This window comes from Eumetopias jubatus, unplaced genomic scaffold (genome assembly GCF_037043125.1).
Source record: "Eumetopias jubatus isolate StellerSeaLion01/CBP00866 unplaced genomic scaffold, mEumJub1_p1.0 scaffold_9, whole genome shotgun sequence".
NCBI classification, from domain to species: domain Eukaryota; kingdom Metazoa; phylum Chordata; class Mammalia; order Carnivora; family Otariidae; genus Eumetopias; species Eumetopias jubatus.
The window spans coordinates 30,745,731-30,759,394 of NW_028274815.1; the positions used below are offsets into that span (position 1 = coordinate 30,745,731).

At 40.1% G+C, this 13,664-nt stretch overlaps 1 protein-coding gene across 4 annotated transcripts in view; it reads left to right on the forward strand.

Moving 5' to 3' along the window:
• The first annotated feature begins 44 nt into the window (after window positions 1-44).
• The window catches only part of NDUFAF7 (NADH:ubiquinone oxidoreductase complex assembly factor 7), a 39,196-nt gene continuing 25,576 nt past the window's right edge, over window positions 45-13,664 (forward strand). For all 4 annotated transcript variants that reach the window (XM_088026392.1, XM_088026394.1, XM_088026393.1 and 1 more), the window contains exons 1-2: window positions 45-118; window positions 424-584. In XM_088026392.1, coding sequence (XP_087882518.1) covers window positions 64-118; window positions 424-584 — 216 coding nt within the window. In that variant the 5' untranslated portion in view covers window positions 45-63. The remainder of the gene's footprint in view (window positions 119-423; window positions 585-13,664) is intronic.

Consider the following 13,664-nt stretch of genomic DNA (forward strand, 5'->3'; position numbering starts at 1 on the left):
CTCTCCCGGAAATGGCTTCATTCCCCGCCCCCGGGCCGCGCGCGGCGGCGTGGGAAGTTCGGCATGAGCGTTCTTGCGAGGGGCGGCTTGGGGCCGCTGTGTGCGGCGGCTCGCGCGGGTAAGCGTTCGCCATGCGGGAGCTCCGGATGTACGGGAAACCGCCTGGGGCGCCCTCCTCGGTTGGGGGCCCCTGAGGGGCTCTGAGCTGCAGACGAGTCCAGCCTCAGAGCCGGAGTGGCTGTGTGGCCGTGGGCACTGTGCGTGCCTGCCGGCGCCTTGTGGGCGTGCTGCGGTCAGGCCAGGAGTCCCCTGTCCGTGCTTCGCGCGGGCTTGAGTCAACGCAGCAGCTTCGGAAGCACTCAGGCTGATTCCACTTGCAAATACTAAGATGTTTTCATGGTCCCCTTTACTTGTTTTTCGTAGTCATTCCCTGTCTTTGGAGAGGGAAATACTTCAGCTCCGGGAGAGAGCCGGCAGAAACCCAGGTGACACCAATGCTGCGGCATCTTATATACAAAATCAAGGCAACTGGCCCCATCACTGTGGCTGAGTACATGAAGGAGGTCTTGACCAACCCTGCCAAGGTACGGGGGGAGCCCGAGGACCAGACCCGCTCCAGCGGCTTTGTGAGGTGTGAGCCAGGCGGGGTGTGCGCGGAGAAGCCCAGGGTCCTCAGCTCAGGCAGTGGTGCTGCCTTCTCCAGGGGAAGAGCCATCTCCCGAAGACCTGGAGATAGCTAAATTAATGTCAGGTGGTTGGTTAGGGGTGGTCAGGTCATGGCAGTGCCATGAAGAACGGAGAATAAATCCAAAGCCGTTCAGGAGGCAGTGTAACCGACTGAATTTAGGAAATGAGGGTCAGGATGTCTTTCCTATCTAGGCTGATGGTAGATGATAGTATCATTTCTCCGGGAAAGGGAAATGCAGGACGAAGAGCAGCAGCTGCTTTAAGAGGGAGGGGAAGGACAGAGTTCAGTCCGAAATAGGAATCTGAAGTGCAGATGGGACTCAGACGGAAATCTCCAGTAGGCATCTGGAAATATGAATTTAGTACCTGGAGAGTTGACTGTGTTGGGATCGCATCAGCAAGCAATGGAAGCATGTTCTGGGTTTTCTTCTCGGGAATGGAAGGTCCGGGTCTCTACTGTTTCAGGATCAAGCACTGTCCTTGTTCTGTGTCCTGGATTCCCTTGTCTGCTCAGCAGAGCCACTTGGTAAAAGCCTATGGTCCTTTTATTTTAGAATGTTTTACCTTTTGTTGGGTTGAAATGTGAAATCTGTGGATTTCTGGCGTTTGGCTTGTTGCTGTTGAATGTGGTGTCCAGAGGTTTAATAAAGATAGGGATCCTTTCATACCGATTTTATAACAAACATCTCTGTGATAGAGTGAAGGTCCACTTATCATTTATTCATTTATTGAGGCTTCAGAAGTGCCAGACACTATCTCAGGCACTGGGAATACTGCAGTGGACAGTGAAACACAGCACTTACTTTTCTAGTGAGGAAATGAACTATAAACAAGGAAGCGGGTGCCTGGGTGGCTCAGTCCTTAAAGTGTCTGCCTTCGGCTCAGGTCAGGATCCCAGAGTCCTGGAATTGAGCCCCACATCTGGCCCCCTGATTAGCGGGGAGCCTGCATCTCCCTCTCCTGCTCGCTCTCTCTCTCTCTCGCAAATAAATAAAATCTTTAGAAAAAAAGGGAAACAAGATAATTGTAGATTGCTGTAAGTGCTTCTGAAGGAAAGGAAAGGAAAAAAAAAGGTTGATGGGATTGAAAGTAAGTAGTACAGTGGGAGTAGGGGTTGGAAAAGTTCTCTAGGTAGGTAGGTGGCCAGGAAAGGCCAGATGGTTGAGCCAAGGCTTGAAGGATGGGGTTGGGCCAGCCTGGTGAAGAACTGGGAGTGAGTTTCCAGTAGAGGAAGGGGAAAGAAAGCTCAAAAGTTTTTGAGCTGGGGAATGTCTTGGCACATACAGAGAAGAGAAAGGCAATTGTATGGCTGGAGGGTGGTGACTGGGGTGGCAGGTTAATGGTGAGGAAAGTAGTATGAGAAGTTTGGAGAGGAGCCAGTTCATTCAAGGCTTTCATGGAAGTTAGATTTTTGTGTTAGTGCAAGGGAAACCATCAGCAGGTGCATTTTATGCATCTTGGTGATGACATCCAGGTGGAGAAAGTCAGTGAGCATTTGGCTCTAAGAGTCTGGAGTTCTTGGGACACTGGGTGGCTCAGTTGGTTAAGCGTCTGCCTTCAGCTCAGGTCATGATCCCAGGGTCCTGGGATCGAGCCCCACATCGGGCTCCCTGCTCCGTGGGGAGCCTGCTTCTCCCTCTGCCCCTCCCCCTGCTTGTGCTCGCTCGCTCTCTCTGACAAAATCTTAAAAGTCTGGAGTTCTTGAGAAATATTGGATATACATATATAAATTTGTTCATAATCTGTGTATAGATGGTGTTTAAATCCAAGGAATCGGGGGGAGTATATTTAGAGAACAGGAGGTTACCCAGGATTAAGCTTTGAATTTAGAGTAGAGGCTTTTTTCCTTTTCTGTTTTTTCTTTTCTTTTTAAAATCAGCCTTAATTTCTATTTTACTTAAAAATTGGTTTAACCTTTTGTTTCCTTAAAGATTCCATTTATTTATTTGACAGAGAGAGAGCGCACAACCAGGGGGAGCAGCAGAAGGAGAGGGAGAAGCAGGCTCCCCGCTGAGCAGGGGGCCCCACATGGGGTTTGATCTTAGGACCCTGGGATCATGACCTGAGCCGCAGGCAGACACTTAACTGACTGAGCCACCCAGGTATCCCTTTTTAAACTTTTTTTAAATTGAAGTACAGTTGATAGGATGTCAGTTTAGTTTCAGCTGTACAACATAGTGATTTTTGACAAGTATATCTTATGCTAATAACTCACCACAAGTGTAGCTACCATTTGAGAGTAGAGGTTCTTAACCTAGGGATCCTTGAATAGAAACCTGGGGGGGGGGTTCTGAAGTTAGATGGGAATAAAAATTACACCTCTATTTGCATTAACTTTTTTCCCACCATTTTTATTGAGAAAGAATTGGCATACATCATTATATAAGTTTAAGGCATATAGCATGATGGCTTGATTTGCATATAATGAAGTGAGGGGTTTTTTTAACATTTATTTTTAAAAAGATTTTATTTATTCATAGAGACAGAGCATAAACAGGGGGAGGCAGAGGGTGAGGGAAAAGCAGACTCTCCGCTGAGCCGGAAGCCCGATGCGGGGCTCGATCCCAGGACCTGGAGATCATGACCTGAGCTGAAGTCAGATGCTTAACCATCTGAGCCACCCAGGTGCCCTCCCCCCATTTTTTTTTTTTTTTTTTTTTAAGATTTTATTTATTTGACAGCGTGCACAAGCAGGGGGAGCTGCAGCGGGAGAGGGAAAAGCGGGCTCCCCACTGAGCAGGGAGAGCCTTACCTGAGCTGAAGGCAGACACTTAAAACACTAAGCCACCCAGGCGCCCTTTGATTTGCATATATTGTGAAATGATTACCTCACTGGGTTCAGTTAACTGCCATCTTTTCATATCGGTACAATAAGAAGAAAAAAAGGGAAAAATTTTTTCTTGTGGTAAGAACTCAGGATTAACTTTGACTTTTCTGCGTATCATACATCCATGTTAGCAGGAGTCATCGTGTTGTCTATCACATGCATACTAGTTATTATATAACTGGAAGTTTGTACTTTTTGCCCAACTTACTGCAATTCTCCCTCCCCCCACCCTCCGCATCTGGTAACCAAAAGTCCAATATCTTTTTCTCTGAGTTTTGTTTTTTTTATTTATTTTAAAGATTTTATCTATCCATTTGAGAGAGAGCGAGAATGAACAGGGGGAGGGGCAGAGAGAGAAGCAGACTCTTCCCTGGGAGCCCCTGCCAGGTGCCCGAGTTTTTGTTTTTGTTTTTTTTTTAAGATTCCACATATGAGTGAATACTATAGTACTTGTCTTTCTCTGATTTCACTTAGCATAATGCCTTGAAGTTTCATCCATGTTGTCACAAAAGGCAGATTTCATTTTTTTATGCCTGAATAACATTCCATTGTGTGTGTATGTATACCACAACTTTTTTCTCATTAAAAATAAATTATTTAAGTATTGTTGACATACAGTGTTATATTAGTTTCATGTGTGCAACATAGTGATTTGACAATTCTGTATACTCACTGCTTACCACAATAAGTGGTAGTCACCATCTGACACCATACAATGTTACAATATTATTGAATATGTTTTGTATGCTGTACTTTTCATCTCTGTGACTTATTTATTTTGTAACTGGAAGTTCTTAAAATCCCCTTCACCTGTATTGCCATCCACCCATCCATTCACTTCCCCTTTGGCAACTACAAGTTGTTCTCTGTATTTAAGAGTCTGGGGTTTTGTTTGTTTTGTTTTTTCAGATTCCACATGTAAGTGAAATCATGTGGTATTTGTTTTTTTTCCATCTGACTTATTTCACTTAGCATAATACCCTTTAGGTCCATCGATGTTGTTATAAATGGTAAGATTTATGAGTAATATTCCATTGGGGGTGTGTGTGTGTGTGTATATATATACCACATCTTTTTTTTTTAATACTACATCTTTATCCATTCATATATTGATAGATACTTGGGTTGCTTCCATATCTTGGCTATTGTAAATAATGCAGTAAACATAGGGTTGCATTTATCTTTTTGAATCAGTTTTTTCATTTTCTTTGGGTTAATATCCAGTAGTGGAATTACTAGACCATATGATAGGTCTATTTTTAAATTTTTGAGGAACTTCCATACTGTTTTTCATAGTGGCTGCATCATTTATAGTCCCATGAACAGTACATAAGGGTTCCCTTTTTTCCACATCCTTGTCAATGCTTGTTTTTTATTATCTTTTTTTATATTAATCATTCTTACAGGTGTGAGGTGACCTTGTGGTTTTGATGTGCATTTCCCTGATGATTAGTGATGTTGAGAATCTTTTCTTGTGTCTGTTGGGCATCTGAATGTCTTCTTTGGAAAAATATTCAGTTCCTCTTTTTTTTTTTTTTTTTTTTTTAAGAGAGAGCATAGGCATGTGCTTGCAGTGGGGGGAAGTAAGGCAGAGGAAGAGGGAGTATCTTAAGCAGGCTCCAGTGTAGAGCCCAACATAGGGCTCAATCTCATGACTCTGAGATCATGACCTGAGCTGAAATCAAGAGCTGGACACTTAACCAACTGAGCCACCCAGGCGCCCCCCTCTGCCCATTTTTTATTAGATTTTTGGGGGATTTTTTTTGGTGATAAGTTGTATAAATTCTTTATATATTTTAGATAATGCCTCATCAGATACAACATTTGCAGATAATCTTCTTCCGTTCAGTAAGCTGCCTTTTTTTTTGTTGATGGTTTCCTTTGCTGTGCAAAAGCTTTGTCTTTTGTTGTAGTCCCAGTAGAATTTTTGCTTTTGTTTTCCTTGCCTAAGGAGACATATTTGTAAATATGTTGCTCAGGCTGATGTCCAGAAGATTACTGCCTATGTTTTCTTTGAGGATTTTTATGGTTTCAGGTTTCACATTAGGTCTTTAATCCATTTTGAGTTTATTTTTGTGTATGGTGTAAGAAAAGGGTTCAGTTTCATTCTTTTGCATGTAGCTGTCCATTTGTTTTCCCAACACCATTTATTGGAAAGACTGTTTTTCCCCATTATATATTCTGGCCTCACTTGACATAGATTAATGAACCATGTAAGCTTGGGTTTATTTTCTGGGCTCTCCTGTTCCATTGATCTATGTGTCTATTTTTGTGCAGTACCATTTCTGTTTTGGTTAATACAGCTTTGTGGTATATCTTGAAATCTGGGATTGTGATATCTCCAGCATTGTTCTTTCTCAAGATTCCTTTTGCTATTCAAGGTCTTTTGTGGTTCCATACAAATTTTAGGATTTGTTCTAGTTGTGTGAAAAATGCTATTGGCATTTTGATAGGATTGCGTTGAATCTATAGATTGCTTTGGGTAGTATGGACATTTTAACAATATTCTTTCAATCCATCAGCATGGTTTATCTGTCCACTTATGTTGTCTTCAATTCTTTCATCAATGTCTTACAGTTTTCAGATTATAGGTCTTTCACCTCCTTGGTTAAATTTATTCCTAGGCATTTTATTCTCTTTGGTGCATTTGTAAATGGGATTGTTTTTTTAATTTCTCTTTCTGCTACTTTCTTGTTAGCATATTAAAACACAACAGGTATCTGTATACTAATTTTATATTCTGTAACTTTACTAAATTCATTTTTCTAATGGCTTTTTGGTAGAGTCTTTAGGATTTTCTACATAGAGTGTCATGTCATCTGCAAATAGTGACAGTTTTACTTCATTCTTAACAATTTGAATGGCTTTTATTTCTTGTCTGATTGCTGCAGCTAGGACTTCCAGTACTATGTTGAATATAAGTAGTGCAAGTGGACATCCTTGTCTTGTTTCTGGGAACTTAGAGGAAACACTTTCAGTTTGTCACTGTTAAGTATGTTAGCTGTGGGTTTGTTATATATGGCCTTTATTATGTTGAGGTGTGTTCCCTCTAAACCCACTTTCTTTTTTTTTTTTTTTTAAAGATTTTATTTGAGAGAGAGAGAGAGAGAGAGAGAATGAGAGATAGAGAACACGAGAGGGAAGAGGGTCAGAGGGAGAAGCAGACTCCCTGCCAAGCAGGGAGCCCGATGCGGCACTCGATCCCGGGACTCCAGGATCATGACCTGAGCTGAAGGCAGTCGCTTAACCAACTGAGCCACCCAGGTGCCCCTAAACCCACTTTCTTGAGGGCGCTTGGTTGGCTCAGTCAGTTAAGTGACTCTTGATTTTGACTCAAGTCATGATCTTGGGGTCGTGAGATCGAGCCCCACATTGGGCTCCATGGAGGGTGTGGAGCCTGTTTAAGAGTCTCTCTCTCCCTTTCCCTCTGTCCCTCGCCCCACTTGTATGCTCTCTCTCAAAAAAAAATAAATAGGTAAACCCACTTTGTTGAGAGTTTTTATCATGAACAGGTGTATTTGCCAAATGCTTTTTCTGCATCTATTGAGATAATCATATGTTTTTTATCCTTCCTATTGTTAATGTGATGTATCACATTGATTAATTGGTGAATATTGAATCACCCATGTTCCTGGAATAAATCCCATTTGATCATGGTGAATGACCTTTTGATGTACAGTTGAATTCAGTTTGCTAATACGTTGTTGAAGATCTTTGCATATATGTTCACAATGTCTTTGTCCAGTTTTGGTATCAGGATAATGTTCTGCTTGTATAATGAATTTGAAGGTTTTTTTTTTTTTATGGAGAAGAATAGGTGTTAACTTGTCTTTAAATGTTTGGTAGAACTCACCTGTGAAGCCATCTGGTCCTGGACTTTCGTTTGTTGGGAGTTTTTTGATTGTCAGTTCAGTTTTGTTACTAGTAATCAGTCTTCAAATTTTCTATTTTCTTCCTGATTCACTTTTGGAAGTTTCTGTATTTCTAGGAATTATCCATTTCTTCTAGGTTGCCCAGTTTGTTGGGCAATTTTTATAGTATTCTGTATTTAGAGAGCATGAGTGGGGGGGTGGGGGGGAAACTGGAAGAGGGAGAGAATCTAAAGCAGTTAAGCAGGCCTCACACCCAGAGCAGAGCCCAATGCAGGGCTCCATATCATGACCCTGAGATCATGACCTGAGCTGAAATCCAGAGTTGGACACTTAACCAGCTGAGTCACCCAGGCTCCCCAATATATTGAATTCTCTTATAATTCTTTATTTCTGTGGTGTTATTTTACCTTGTTCATTTCTGATTTTATTTAAGTCTTTTTTTTTCCTTCTTGATGAGTCTGGCTTAATGTCTATCATTTTTGTTGATCTTTTTAAAGAACCAGCTCTTGATTTCATTGATCTTTTATATTGCTTCTTTAGTCTCTGTTTCATTTATTTTTCCTCAAATACTTACTATTTCTTTCTCTTTCTATTAACTTTGTGCTTTGTTTTTCTAGTTCCTTTAGGTGTAAGGTTAGATTGTTTTGAGATTTCTCTTGTTTGTTGAGGTAAGCCTATCACTATAAACTTTCCTCTTAGAACTACTTTTGCTGCATCCCAAAGATCTTGGACTGTTGTGTTTTCATTTTCATTTCTCCCCATGTATTTTTTTATTTTACTTTGATTTCTTCATTGACCTATTGGTTTTTTGGTTGCATATTTCTAGCCTCCATGTGTTTGTTTTTCCAGGTATTTCTTGTAATTGATTTCTAGTTTCATACTGTTATGGTTGGAAAAGATGTTTGATTCCAGTATTCTTATATTTATTGAGACTTGTTTTTTGGTTTAATACGTGATCTGTCCTGGAGAATGTTCCATGTGCACTTGAATGTGTATTCTGCTGGTTTTGGATGGTATATTCTGTGTATATCTGTTAGGTCTATCTGATCTAATGTGTCTTTTGAAGCCATTGTTTCCTTGTTAATTTTCTATCTGGTTCATCTATCCATTGTTGTAAGTGGGGTGTTAACATCTCTTACTGTTATTATATTACTGTTTCTCCTTTTATTTGCTTTAGGTATTTAGGTGCTCCTGTGTTGGGTGCGTCTATATTTACAGTTATATCCTCTTGTTGGATTGCTCCCTTTTCCATTATGTAATGCCCTTTGTTTCTTCCTGTGGTCTTTTTTTTTTTTTTTAATTCATTTGAAACAGATACAGAATGAGAGAGAGCAGGAGCAGTGGGGAGAGGCAGAGGAAGAGGGAGAAGCAGACTCCCTGCTGAGCAGGGAGCCCGATGTGGGGCTCAATTCCAGGACTTGGAGATCATGACCTGAGACTAAGGCAGATGCTTAACCTTGTGAGCCACCCAGGTGCCTCCTGTGGTCTTTGTTTTAAAGTCTGCCTTGTCTGATAAAAGGATTGCTATTCTGGCCTTTTTTTTTTTTTTTTTTTTGCTTCTGTTTGCATGAAATATCTTTGATTTCTTCACTTTCAGTCTGTATGTGTCTTTAGGTCTGAAGTGAATCTTTTGTAGGTAGCATATAGAAAAGTCTTGTTTTTTTATCCATTTAGTCACCCTGTGTCTTTTGATTGGAACTCTCAGTCCACTTATACTTAAAGTAATTACTGATAGATATATATATACTTATTGCCATTTTATTCATCATTTTCTATTTGTTTTTGTAGTTATTCTCTGTTCCTCTCTTTTGCTATCTTTCATTGTGGGTTGTTGACTCTTAAGTGTTATGCTTGGATTCTTTTCATTTTTTGTGTATCTATTATAGGTTTTGATTTGTGGTTACTATTGTGTTCATATATAACATTCTATGTGTATAATAGTCTATATTAAGTTGATGTGGCTAAAGTTTGAGCATATTCTAAAAGCACTAAATTTTTACTCCTCCCTCCACATTTTATGTACATAATGTCATATTTTCCATCTTTTATTTTTTTTTTAGCTGAGCACAATGTCCACTTTTTTAAATTTTTATTTTATGTTAGTCACCATACATTACATCATTAGTTTTTGATGTAGTGTTCCATGGTTCATTGTTTGCATATAACACCCAGTGCTCCATGCAGAATGTGCCCTCTTTAATACCCATCACCAGGCTAACCCATCCCCCCACCCCCTTTCCCTCTAAAACCTTCAGTTTCTTTCTCAGAGTCCATAGTCTCTCATGGTTGGTCTCCCCCTCTGATTTACCCCCCTTCATTTTTCCCTTCCTACTATCTTTTTCTTTTTTATTGTTTTTTAACATATAATGTATTATTTGTTTCAGAGGTACAGGTCTGTGATTCATCAGTCTTACACAATTCACAGCGCTCAACATAGCACATACCCTCCCCAGTGTCCATCACCCAGCCACCCCATCCCTCCTACCCCCCACCACTCCAGCAACCCTCAGTTTGTTTCTTGAGATTAAGAGTCCCTCTCTGGTTTCATCTTGTTTCATTTTTTCCTCCCTTCCCCTATGATCCTCTGTCTTGTTTCTCAAATTCCTCATATCAGTGAGATCATATGATACTTGTCTTTCTAATTGACTTATTTCGCTTAGCATAATACCCTCTAGTTCCATCCACGCTGTTGCAAATGGCAAGATTTCGTTTTTTTGATGGCTGCATTATATTCCATTGTGTATATATGTGTGTGTGTATATATACATAAACACACACACACCACATCTTCTTTATCCATTCATCTGTTGATGGACATCTTGGCTCTTTCCATAGTTTGGCTATTGTGGACATTGCTGCTGTAAACATTGGGGTGCACGTACCCCTTTGGATCACTACATTTGTATCTTTGGGGTAAATACCCAGTAGTGCAATTACTGGGTCATAGGGCAGCTCTATTTTCAACTTTTTGAGGAACCTCCTTACTGTTTTCCAGAGTGGCTGCACCAGCTTGCATTCCCACCAACAGTGTAGGAGAGTTGCCCTTTCTCTGCATCCCCGGCGACATCTGTCGTTTCCTGACTTGTTAATTTTAGCCATTCTGACTGGTGTGAGGTGGTATCTCATTGAGGTTTTGATTTGGATTTCCCTGATGCCAAGCGATGTTGAGCACTTTTTCATGTGTCTGTTGGCCATTTGGATGTCTTTGCAGAAATGTGTGTTCATGTCTTCTGCCCATTTCTTGATTGGATTATTCTTTGGGTGTTGAGTTTGATAAGTTCTTTATAGATTTTGGATACTAGCCCTTTATCTGATACGTCATTTGCAAATATCTTCTCCTGTTCTGTCAGTTGTCTTTTGGTTTTGTTGACTGTTTCCTTTGCTGTGCAAAAAGCTTTTTATCTTGATGAAGTCCCAGTAGTTCATTTTTGCCCTTGCTTCCCTTGCCTTTGGCGATGTGTCTAGGAAGAAGTTGCTGCGGCTGAGGTCAAAGAGGTTGCTGCCTGTGCTCTCCTTTAGGATGTTGATGGATTCCTGTCTCACATTTAGGTCTGTCATCCATTTTGAGTCTATTTTTGTGTGTGATGTAAGGAAATGGTCCAGTTTCATTCTTCTGCATGTGGCTGTCCAATTTTCCCAAAACCATTTGTTGAAGAGACTTTTTTCCGTTGGACATTCTTTCCTGCTTTGTCGAAGATCAGTTGACCATAGAGTTGAGGGTCCATTTCTGGGCTCTCTATTCTGGTCCATTGGTCTATGTGTCTGTTTTTGTGCCAGTACCATACTGTCTTGATGATTACAGCTTTGTCATAGAGCTTGAAGTCTGGAATCGTGATGCCGCCAGCTTTGTTTTTCTTTTTCAACATTCCTCTGGCTACGGGGTCTTTTCTGGTTTCATACAAATTTTAGGATAATTTGTTCCATTCTTAGAAAAAAGTTGATGGTATTTTGATAGGGATTGCATTAAATGTTTAGATTGCCCTAGGTAGCATAGACATTTTCACAATATTTGTTCTTCCAATCCATGAGCATGGAACGTTTTTCCATTTCTTTGTGTCTTCCTCAATTTCTTTCGTGAGTATTCTATAGTTTTCTGAGTACAGATTCTTTGCCTCTTTGGTTAGATTTATTCCTAGGTATCTTATGGTTTTGGGTGAAATTGTAAATGGGATCGACTCCTTAATTTCTCTTTCTTCTGTCTTGTTGTTGGAAATGCCAGTGATTAGAAATGCCACTGATTTCTGTGGATTGATTTTATATCCTGCCACTTTACTGAATTCTTGTATGAGTTCTAGCAGTTTTGGGGTGGAGTCTTCTGGGTTTTCCACATGAAGTACCATATCATCTGCAAAGAGTGAGAGTTTGACTTCTTCTTGCAGATTCAGATGCCTTTGTTTCTTTTTGTTGTCTGATTGCTGAGGCTAGGACTTCTAATACTATGTTGAATAGCAGTGGTGATAGTGGACATCCCTGCCGTGTTCCTGACCTTAGGGGGAAAGCTTTCAGTAATTTCTCCACTGAGAATGATATTCGCTGTGGGTTTTTCATAGATGGCTTTTATGATATTGAGGTATGTACCCTCTATCCCTACACTCTGAAGAATTTTAATCAAGAAAGAATGCTGCATTTTGTCAAATGCTTTTTTTGCATCTACTGAGAGGATCTTATGGTTCTTGTTCTTTCTTTTATTAATGTATTGTATGACATTGATTTGCAGTTGTTGAAGCAACCTTGCAGCCCAGGAATAAATCCCATTTGGTCATGGTGAATAATCCTTTTAATGTACTGTTGGATCCTATTGGCTAGTATTTTGGTGAGAATTTTTGCATCCATGGTCATCAGGGATATTGGTCTGTAATTCTTTTTGATGGGGTCTTTGGTTTTGGGATCAAAGTAATGGTGGCCTCATAAAATGAGTTTGAAAGTTTTCCTTCCATTTCTATTTTTTGGAACAGTTTCAGAAGGATAGGTATTAATTCTTCTTTAAATGTTTGGTAGAATTCCCCTGGGAAGCCATCTGGCCCTGGGCTCCTGTTGGGAGATTTTTGATTATTGTCTCAATTTCCTTACTGGTTATGAGTCTGTTCAGGTTTTCTATTTCTTCCTGGTTCAGTTTTGGTAGTTTGTAGGTCTCTAGGAATGCATGCATTTCTTCCAGATTGTCTAATTTGCTGGCATGTAATGGCCCATAATATGTTCTTATAATTGTTTTTACTTCTTTGGTGTTGGTTGTGATCTCTCCTCTTTCATTTATGATTTTATTTATTTGGATCATTTCTCTTTTCTTTTTGATAAGTCTGGCCAGGGGTTTATCAATCTTATTCTTTCAAAGAACCAGCTCCTAGTTTCATTGATCTGTTCTACTCTTCTTTTGGTTTCTATTTCATTGATTTCTTCTCTGATCTTTATTATTTCTCTTCTCCTGCTGGTTTTAGGCTTTATATGCTGTTCTTTCTCCAGCTCCTTTAGGTGTATAGTTAGGTTGTGTATTTGAGACTCTTCTTGTTTCTTGAGAAAGGCTTGTATTGCTATCTGCTTTCCTCTTAGGACTGCCTTTGCTGTATCCCAAAGATTTTGAACAGTTGTGTTTTCATTTTCATTTGTTTCTATGAATTTTTTTAATTCTTGTAATTTCCTGGTTGACCAGTTCATTCTTTAGTAGGATGCTCTTTAGCCTCCATGTATTTGAGTTCTTTCTGACTTTCCTCTTGTGATTGAGTTCTAGTTTCAAAGCATTGTGGTCTAAAAATATGCAGGGAATGATCCCAGTCTTTTGGTACCGGTTGAGACCTGATTTGTGACCTAGGATGTGATCTATTCTGGAGAATGTTCCATGGGCACTAGAGAAGAATGTGTATTCTGTTGCTTTGGGATGGAATGTTCTGAATATGTCTGTGAAGTCCATTTGGTCCAGTGTGTCATTTAAAGCCTTTATTTCCTTGTTGACCTTTTGCTTAGATGATCTGTCCATTTCAGTGAGGGGGGTGTTAAAGTCCCCTACTATTATTGTATTGTTGTCGATGTGTTTCTTTGTTTTTGTTATTAATTGGCTTATATAATTGGCTGCTCCCATGTTAGGGGCATAGATATTTATAATTGTTAAATTTTCTTGTTGGATAGACCCTTTAAGTAGGATATAGTGTCCTTCCTCATCTCTTATTATAGTCTTTGGTTTAAAATCTAATTTGTCTAATATAAGGATTGGCACCCCAGCTGTCTTTTGATGTCCATTAGCATGGTAAATGGTTCCCCTCCCCTCACTTTTAATCTGAAGGTGT